Genomic DNA, 10,100 nt, shown 5'->3' with positions numbered 1-10,100 from the left:
GAAGTGTTAAATATTATGTTGTAATATGCCTTCTGGGTATATCTGAGCCTTCAAATGGGCTCATAATAAAAGTGTGGACTCATCCACAAAAGTTGTGCAAAGTTTGTTAGTCGTTAGATCTTGATCCAAATGCTGAAAAATCTGCATGATGGCAGTTAAAAAATCTGTCAAATTATGTATATGTAGTCCCGTTAGTTTATCTCGTTAACACCTCCATGTGGATGGTTTTTCCCCCCATTTTGGCATCCTAAAGTCATGTTCGATTAATCCACAAAAGGGAGGGAATTGGAGGGGATTAAGAGGGATTAATTCCACACCATAATAGGTGTGAAATAAACCCCCTCCAAATCCCCCTCAATCCTCTTGTGGGAGGGTGAAAGGTCCTTGTTTGGTTTTGGTAATTGAGTGACAACTTAGGTAGACTAATTGTGTTTATGTGAGATACACAGGTGATTAGTCCACATGTACATGTGTGTGAGCAACATATGCCATGAAGGTGAAAATGTCTTGGAGATGTTGCAAAGCTCACACATGTGATGATGAAGGAGCTTAAATGCACATGAGACATGACATTGAGTCATGTGATCAAGGTGGAGAAGATCAAGACAAGACTTGGCTTGATGGACCGGTTGCAAGCGTGAAGGGCAAGTCGAAGGCTTTAGAGTGATGGACCACGTGGCGGTGAAGCTTGAGCAAGACTTGGCGCCGATGGACGATGACAATGGTGAAGAGCAAGTAAAGTCAAGATCAACGAACCAATATGATCACGTGATGATATAAAGTGGATCATATCATTGTTGATCGTGTTGGTGCATGTGTTGCATCGACATTAGAGGAGATGGAATGGAATGCGCAAGGCAAAGGTATAACCTAGGGCATTTCATTTCACCGGTCATAGGTGTGTAGAGAAGTTTATGACCGGGTTTAGGATAGATGGCCATACTATCAAGAGGAGCAAACTTGTTTGCATATCGGTCATCTAGTGTTACTCGAGTGATCTAACTTTGCATCGTCGCTAGAATCGAGTGGCGTGGCAAGTTGAGTGGCTAACATCCTTTGGGAAATGATTGTGAAAAGCTAACACACATACACATGGTGGTGTACACTTGGTAGTGTTGGCACATTTACAAAGGAGATGGAGTTGGAGTTGATGTAGATCAACTTGGTGAAGAAACTCCACCGGCGCCCTACACAGAAAAGGCAGAGTCTCACTGGGTGTATCGGACGCTAGCACTGGAAGTGACCGGACGCTGGCAGGGCGCGTTCGGTTAGGTTGACGCATGATGACGCAGGAGCTGGAGTTTGACCGGACACTGGGCTGCGTCCGATCACGTGCGACCGAACGCATCCGGTCAAGGTCGGTACCTTACTGTAAACGACCGGACGCTAAGGGTCCAGCGTCCAGTCAGTTGAAGCTGCTGCGTCCGGTCTGAAGATGACCATTGAGATCGGAAGAATGACATTGAACGCAGGTGACGCGTGGCTGTCATCAGGCGACCGGACGCTGAGGTCCAGCGTCCGGTCAACACGACCGGAGCGTCCGGTCGGCCCGACTTTTGCCCAGTGAAGGGGTAACGGCTAGTTTAGCCCTTGAGGCTATAAATAGAAGTGGCCTTCGGCCATGGCTGGTGCTGAGCACCTTGGGGGACTTTGTGTCCATGCTTGAGAGTGCTTAGGAGCCCTCCATCTCACACATACTTGATAGTGATCATTCGATTGTGTGAGTGGGCGATTCTAGTGCGATTACATTGTGAGGTTGCATCGAGTGGTACTAGGTGATCGAGTTGCAAGCCGATGGTGCTTATTACTTTTGGAGGTTGCCACCTCCTAGATGGCTTGGTAGTGGTCTCCATTGAAACCCGCAAGAAGCTTGTGCGGCGCTCCGGAGAAGTGCTTTGTGAGGGGCATTGTGCTCGCCCCGCGGAAGCCACGAAGAGCAACTTTAGTAAAGCGTGTCATTGAGCTACCCTCACTTTCGGGGTAGGTTCTTACGGCGCTCGACGTGCGGGCTTGGCGGGTGATGCCAATTAGCCACCCGAACCACCAAGGGAGCGGTCGACACAACGGGACTAGCGTGTTGGCAAACACGTAAACCTCGGGAGAAAAATCATCGTGTTTACATCGTTCTTCAGCGTGGTCTGGTTTGCATCCCCCGTTACACAAGCTTGTGATTATTTTCATATACATTAAGCTTGTGTTGTTGCTCTTGTAATTAGTTAGCTCGTGTAGCTTACTTGTTACCTTCTTGCTTAAGTAGCATAGAAGTAGCTCCCTTGCATGGCTAATTTAGTTTGTGTAACCTTGTTAGTCACATTGCTTAGTTTGTGTAGCTAAGTAATTGCGCTCTCTAATTGGCATTGGTTTGCCCTTGTTATGAGCATTGTTAGTGAGCATTAGGTGGATTTGTGCTTTTGCTTACTAACATGTGTAGAAGCTCCCTTGTTGATTAAAGTATTAGCGGTATAGGTTTGTGTGACCTTGCTTCTAGAATTGGTTAGGTGAGCTCTAGCTAGCCCGGCACCTTTGTTGCTTAATTAGTATCTTTGAAAGGTGCTAAAGAACATAGATAGAGGGGTGTAGTCTTGGCTAGACCGATCGTCTTAATTCCGCACTTGTTTCGGTTAGCCGACATGTTTAATTTTAGAAAAGGATATTCACCCTCCCTCTAGTCCGCCATCTCGACCCTTCAGAGGGATTAACCGAACAAGGCCTTATAGTGAAATTACCCACCTGGTGATGGGGAACGGGTCCCATTGCCATCGTCCTAGCTGGGGGAAGCTAGCTTGAAGACCTTTGGATTGATAAGGGGGTTCCGCGCGACCCAACACCGTGCGCCAGCAACCGCTGCCGCGCGCCCTTCGCCTACCCTCAGCCGCTGCCAGCCCGGGCCCGCGCGTTAGCGCCGTCCCCCTCCTCCCGCAACCGCCGCCGTTCCGCGCCCACTCCCAGATGTGGGAGCGCCCCTCCCCCACGCCCCTACCTCTACAAAAAGGAAGCCCTACTCGAGCCACTTTCCCCTGCTGTTTCCTCGCTCCCTCTCGCGTTCCCCTGTGCACGAGGAAGCTGCACGCGCATCGCTGGGATCCGCCGTCCGCCCCTCCGCGTGAACCGTCGTCCCCGAGCCGCCTCAGTCCCTGTTTTGCTCCGCGGTGAGATCCCTTGCTCCCCTCCTTTCCCCGTGCTCTCAATTTCGTGTTTCATGGCCGTTTGAGCCCTATTCGCATGCGCCCGTGAGCTCTTACCGCCGGCCATGGCCGTCCTCGCGCCAACCGCAACCTCCAGTCACGCTCTAGGTCTAGACGAGTTCGCCTGCTTCCCCTCTCTCTCCCGGTGCTCTCGGTTCATCGAACCGTGGACCGTAGCCCCCGAACCGAACACACCAGCGAGCTCTACGCCACCGGCCATGGAGCGCCGCCGCCGGGGCCACTGTTTCGGCCAACTCCTTCTCTCTCTCCCCCCTAGATCTAATCCTAGCCGTCCGTTCTTGATCCAACGGCCACTGATGGTCCGCTACCCTTTCACCCTGGCATAATTGCTAAAGAGACTCTGAGTTTTTCTAAGTCCTAACCCGCAGTCCAAAGCACGTTTCAGAGTACGCTTTTCTCGTTTTGAAAACATAAAGTATACTGTTTTAGTCCAAAATACGTTTTCAGTATTTACAGAAATGCCACTAGATTTGTTTTGCTCATAAAAACTTCGTTTTAGCTCCGAATTGACCTGTTCAAATTGCGTTAATTTCATAATTTCATAATCTACGTGCTAGTACCACTGTTAATCATGTTTGCAAGTTTTAAATTTTATGGTTAGATTTAATTAAATAAATTGATTATAGGAAATCCCGTTTAAATCATAACTTTCGCGTATTAGCTCCGTTTTTCGTGAACTTCGCGTTGCCGTGATCGTAGCGAGACGTAGATTCTTTTCATAAGCATTTTATTTATTTTTCTATACTGTTGGTGTACTGTTCTAACTGTAGTATTGTTTGCTTTGCGTGAATGCTCCTGGAATGTTGTATGTTGCTATGTTGGTCGTGTTCAGACGGTGAGAAAAACGTTGGTGACCAGGAGTACTTTGACGACCAGCAGGATCAGCAGGAGTTTGCTAACCAAGGCAAGTATAGCATGGGCCTACCTTGATGTCCTATTCACTTTAATCATTCACTCATGTGCATGTGTCTAATTTGATAACCATAAGGATATCCTAGTTATTTGATGGCATGTTCCCTTGACTCCTTTGGGTTAATTGCATATGGGTAGATTGTTAGTGCTCTAACTGAACATGACCTATACAATGGTTAATGGTTGTAAGGAACTAAAAGTAAACATGCTTTATAACAACTGATTTATAGGGCGAAGGTGCAAATGACTTTTGATCATGTTGCTCCCGCCCTCCATAAGGACTTATCTGTCGGTAAAGCTGGGACTGATAGTGCAACCGTGAGAGTCATATGGCTCTGACTTTAGCTCAGTAATAGGACATTTTCTAGCTTGTTAGAGGTATCTTTATGGCGCAAAAGGGGCTTGCCACGTTGGGTATAGGGCTGCCTCTGTTTCTATGTGTATAGCCGCGATGGATATGTGCCATAGAAAAGGGGGGTTCCTACAATCTGCCTGCCGAGGAAACCTAGCGACCCTAACTTGTTAGAGGAAACCTATGAAATGGCTTCATAGTGTACCCGGGCCCGCTCACCTTGGCAGTGACATGGGAGTAATAACCCGGGCATATGGGAATCATGACTCGCGGTGAATGTGCACCCACCTCTGCAGAGGGTTACAAACTGTTATAACAGCCGTGCTCACGGTCACGAGCGGCCCGGAAAACTCACAGAATAAATGGTTACTCATTGTGGTTCATTTATGATGGTATACGATGATAATATGATGCAAATGATTCTGATATCTGATTATATGGGTCTAAATGGGCGCTTAAGCATAACTTGATAATACTTGATAATAAAATCTTGACTTACTAAAAGTGCTAACTGCAGTAAACCAGTGTCATCCTTTTCAAGCTTCATAACCCCATGTTATATTGTTAAGTACGGGAAGTACTTATGCTTGTTTACTTTCTATATTTGGATAAAAATCCCGGATGGGTAACAGATGACAACGTATATGAGGAGTTTTCTGAGGATTTTTAGGTTTGTGGTCAACCAGTTGACCGTCCCTGTGATGGAGTTCCACGAGAGAGTTATCATTTTATTTTCCGCTGTGTTGTGTAAGACTATGTGTTGTTATTAATTGTGATGTAAGATACGCCGTGATGATACTTTATATGATTTGTCAACTTGTGTGTGTGACTGATCCCTGAGCACACATGAGTTTAGTGCATTCAATTTTATCCTTAAAATTGGGTGTGACAATTTCAAGAATTCCAAACAGCACAAGGTTTTGCCCTTTTTTTATTCTAATATAACGGTGAACATCTCTTTTGGTGCTATCCTGGTGCCAGCAGGCCGGATTGGGGGTAAAAGAGAAAGTAGGTATCTGGGCCGCCCTCGAGCAATTTTGTCCGGATCACACAACAGTAAAACGGAATGCAGGTGAAGCAAAGCAAGCCAATGATTCATTCATTCAGTAGGAGAAAGGAGATGAGATCTCATCTCATACAGAGTTCATTCAGAGTACAGACATGCATGGATGAGTACTCATACATCAGAAATTCAGAATGCAGCAGCTTCTCCTGACTCTGTCACTCCCCTTCCCCGCAAGCAGGCTGACAAACGTTGGAACACTCGCCACACAATGACTGACAGTCTGGCGCAAACACCACTCAGAAGTCCGCGATGCATCGCTATCGCTAGCTATCGCACACGGTCTCTTTTATTTGGGGATCGCCGCAGCCAGCAGAATTATTATTAGGTAGGAGTAGCAGCTAGTAGCTCCTTTCGTTCCTGGGGTGTCCTTCGTCTCTGCAAACGCAAGCAACACCAATTTCAAAGGATGTAAGGGCAAGCCATCAATGGTGGTTGTAGTTGCACTACACAGTCATTAGGTACAGAAGGTGGAAGAGGAAGACATGTACACTTACACCATGGGAGGATCTTCCAGCGCTGGTTGTCGCCCTCGCACCACTTCCAGAGCACGATCTCGGTGCCGTCGTGGACGCCGCCGTGTGCCTTGTCGCCGTGGAAGGCGTCGAAGTTGAGGTAGATGTTGTTGACCATGCGGATGCAGCGGAAGCCGTTGCCGACGTCGCGGCTCTCGGTCCAGAGCACCGACTCGTCCTGGTACTCCGGGTTGTAGGGCACCAGCTTCACGGGGTGGCCCTGCCCCGTGGAGTGCTTGAGCGCCTCGCCAGTGACCTTGTTGACCAGCGCGAAGGCCGGGTACCCTTCCTCGTCCCGCACCCGGGTGCTGTGCCGCATGTCCTTGATCCAGTGCTGGTACTCGTCCCGCGGGTTGGTGGGCGCCAGGCACGCCGTCCCGTTGCGCACCGTCAGGTTGTAGTCCTCGCCGCCGGCCTTGCAGAAGACGCGCACGGGGTGCACGCCGCCGTTGGCGGCGTGGGCCCCCGCCGCGGCGTTCGCCTCGGGGCCCCACGGCAGGATCTTCCAGCTCTGGTTCTCGCCCTTGCACCACTCCCAGAGGACGACTCCGGTGCCGTCGTGCACGCCGCCGTGGTCTTTGTCGCCGTGGAAGGCGTCGAAGTTGAGGCGGGTGTTGTTCACCATGCGGATGCAGCGGAAGCCCTTGCCCACGTCCTTGCTCTCCGTCCACAGCACCGACGCGTCCTCCTGGTCAGGGCTGAAAGGCGCGAGCTTCACCTGCATGCAGCAGCCATGGATCGACCGATTCATCAGCCATGGATCGTTGGCGAACGCAGCACACGGCACACAGCTAGAGCACTCACCGGGTGGGACTGGCCGAGGGAGTGCTTGATGGCGAGCCCCGTGGCCTTGTTGACGAGCGCGAACGCCGGCATGCCTTCCTCGTCCTTCACCCGGGTGCTGAAGCGCATGTCCTTGTACCAGTGCTGGTGCTCGTCCTTGGGGTTGGTCGGGGCCAGCACCACGGCGCCGTCGCGGACGGCCAGGCAGTAGTTCTCGTTGGCGCGGCAGAAGATCTTGAACACCTGGTTTGGCCCCGACGCCGGGGGAGCCGGCTGGTTGTGGTGGTGGTGCCCGAACCACGACATCCTCTCCTTTCTCTCCGGTGCCGGTGCTCGACGAGCTGCCTGTGTTGTGTGGGTGAGGCTGTGAGTGACGGTGGTGCGAGGAGAGGCGCTGCCCCGCCGCCGCGTTTTATAGGACACAAAAGGCTAGCGAGCGGCACCCACCGGCCACCAGTCCAGCACCGGTCCACCACCCCAACGGCTCGCTGGACCTGGACGGACTGGATGACCATTGTGACCAGGAGATGACTCACCCGGTGTACTGCTGCTGAAACGCTTCGATCTCTCATCTCCTGTAGCTGTAATTTGGCAACTAGTAGTAAATGCCTGCCTGGCTTCCCTTTCTCACTGAAGTGTGGGCCCAGCTGGTTCTCTGCGTTGGATCCCTCACCCCACCTCGTGAAAACCGTGTTTACCTGCCGTAAGAGCAAGGCTAATAATACAGCCGGCTTGCTGGCTGTAAAGTTCCTTACAGCCTTCTCTCAACCCACTCATACAGTAGTTAGCTTTTTACAGTTAATACATGGCCCACTTGTCTCTCTCACAGACTTTCTTGGTTCTTGTGCCCAAGCCGGCTGTAAGCTTACAGCCCGCTTCTCCTCTCTCTCCTCCCCTCTCTCCTCCACCTCAGCATTTAGTCGGCTTACAGCCTGCTATTATACTTGCTCTAAGTATGACCTGGTGGTGAAGAAAACAAACTTTGGCAGGTTTTGATAATATATAGCCGTTTGATATCCGGGTATGAGTGTACTGGCAGCAGGTTTGGTCCAGTCAGATGGAGGCTCGTGCCTCTAGCGTGAAGGATTAGTTCATGATGGTGTCATTACCCCCAACGTCTTTCTGCATTATTAGCTGTGTACTCAATGGAGGATACTCCAGCCAAATGTGCACTTGTGAAGGGTTACTGAATTGTAGTTTCAGTATCTAGGAGAGGAGATTACTGTTGCTTGCCATTTGTCAATCGGTCTCCGACTGAAGAAATTCAGAAGTTTTGCACTCAGCTACAGCGCCAGAGCTCTTTCTTTCTTTCTTCCCTTGTTTTCAGAGAATCAGAGACCACCATGCATGCTGAGTCACCGGACCGGACCTAACCTGCAGAATTTCCTTTTGCCAACACGAATGGCAAATTCCCTTATATGCAGTACTACATTATGCGTCTTTTCAATATGAGGAAATTTTATTCTTGTCTCTGCAGAATTTCTAGATGTTCACGTTTCCCATTCATTCACCCACCAGACCAGTGGGCGTAGACAGACGCGTGAGCCCGACGCGACGCTGACTGCCCCGCATAATTCCCTCGCAAATTAATAACGCTGGCCGCTGGGATTCCTGTCCTGTCCTGCTGAGACGAGTGATGGGGGCTTGTAATCTTCTGCACTTTCTGGTACACTAGAAACACCACGGCTTTTTACTTTGAATCGTGGGCACTTTGTGCCTTTTTTGTCTCCACTGTATTGATCTACGTGCCACTCCTCTACTGCTTGCTAGCAAACATTGCGCAGCTTCTAAAGTTCTAAGCACAGTGCTTAGTAGTAGAGTAGTGATTTCCCATGTTGAAAGGGACAGCAACAGACAAGTGAAGTTGCACTGAATTGTACTATCCACACCTGATCATTCACTGCATTTCCAGTGCATAGGTTTCAGAAATGGCAGTTTTTTTGTTATATATATATAAAAAGAGAAAACCATTCCTCTTATCATTGGAAAGCTGCTGCTACTGCATTTCTCTCCATTCAGTGGATCGATTCCGATGAGCACATCCTGATAAGAATGTTCCCGCCGATCATCTGCATCAGGGTCGTCGGCATCTCTGCACCGTTTGGAATGTCCAAAGTTTCGCTGTCACCCTTCTGCATGCTATTACTACCCGGTTTGTTGCAATGCAATTGCCAACTCTGAATCGTTTGGAGTGAAGTCTGAAGAACCATCTCGGTCTCAAGAATAGTCTCAACTCTCAACCACTGCGTCCAACAAAAACCTCTGGAGTAACGTTGGTTGGTGCAAGCAGTTTCATCTCATTCTCCACAAGGCCGAGGGCCAAGGCTAGAGTGAGCCGTTTCCTCGCTCTGCCATTACTGTTCCAGGCAATTTTTATCAGTGGGAGTAGGCGAAATTTGTCTTGTACTACTAGCCTGTAAATGAGGTCTGGCGGCTGGCTGGTCGCTGAGGCTGCGTTTAGTTGGGTGAAATTTGGAAATTTGTCTATTGTAGCATTTTCGTTTTTATTTGACAATTAGTATTTAATCATGGGCTAATTAAGCTCAAAACGTTCGTTTTGCGATTTCCAACCAAATTGTGTAATTAGTTTTTTTTCGTCTACATTTAATGCTCCATGTACCTATCGCAAGATTCGATGTGATGATTACTGTAACATTTTTTGGGAAAACTTTTTGGAAATAAACGAGGCCTCGCTGCTCCTGCTATTTGTCCTGTGCTTTAACGTTGGGGAAGGTACGACACGACGCGCTGTAATGCAGGGTAAGGTAAACCTGGTTGTCCCGGTATTGATTTGGTGAAGGCTAGTTTTGGTTGGCAATCCAATGGGGATGGCCAACAACTCTCTTGATGCGAGAGAAGAACTGGGTCCACTCTGTTCGCAATGCGTGGCAGGGTTCATCTGGACGGTGACGGTGTGTTGACACAGAAATACGGTGATGTGCGAAAGATCTGAGTGAGATCTGTTTTGCTTCAACATAAAACTGCTGATTCTGGAAAAACCCGACGACGTGCCAGTCAATTTGGCCTGCAATTGACGAGGAGAGAAAATCTTATCAATAATTTAAGGTGGAACATGTCGATGCTGCACCAAACAGTTCCAAATGTACGACTAAATAGCCGATTCAATCAGGCTATCGATTAAATAGTCGATATCCGGCGTATCCATAAGAAACGATACAAGAAAACATCATCGGCTAAATGGAACATGATTGATATAAAGTGTTGAGCCGGTAAATTTAATGAAAAGAGTATAGCATGCGAACAAGTCG

General features: G+C 49.1%; 1 protein-coding gene across 1 annotated transcript; it reads right to left on the bottom strand.

Annotated features, from left to right (window-relative positions):
* Positions 1–5,543: 5,543 nt before the first annotated feature.
* Positions 5,544–7,232, bottom strand: LOC136552939 (ricin B-like lectin R40G2). The gene is made up of 3 exons (XM_066544513.1): positions 6,853–7,232; positions 6,031–6,766; positions 5,544–5,911 (listed from the first exon to the last, which is right to left on the bottom strand). Coding segments are annotated over exons 1-3 (1,023 nt in total). The 5' UTR covers positions 7,138–7,232; the 3' UTR covers positions 5,544–5,909.
* Between the last annotated feature and the right edge of the window lie 2,868 nt (positions 7,233–10,100).

The sequence above is a fragment of the Miscanthus floridulus genome, chromosome 4 (genome assembly GCF_019320115.1).
Source record: "Miscanthus floridulus cultivar M001 chromosome 4, ASM1932011v1, whole genome shotgun sequence".
Classification (NCBI taxonomy): domain Eukaryota; kingdom Viridiplantae; phylum Streptophyta; class Magnoliopsida; order Poales; family Poaceae; genus Miscanthus; species Miscanthus floridulus.
The sequence above is the reverse complement of the archived record's forward strand: the minus strand, read 5'-3'. Positions and strand labels throughout refer to the sequence as shown.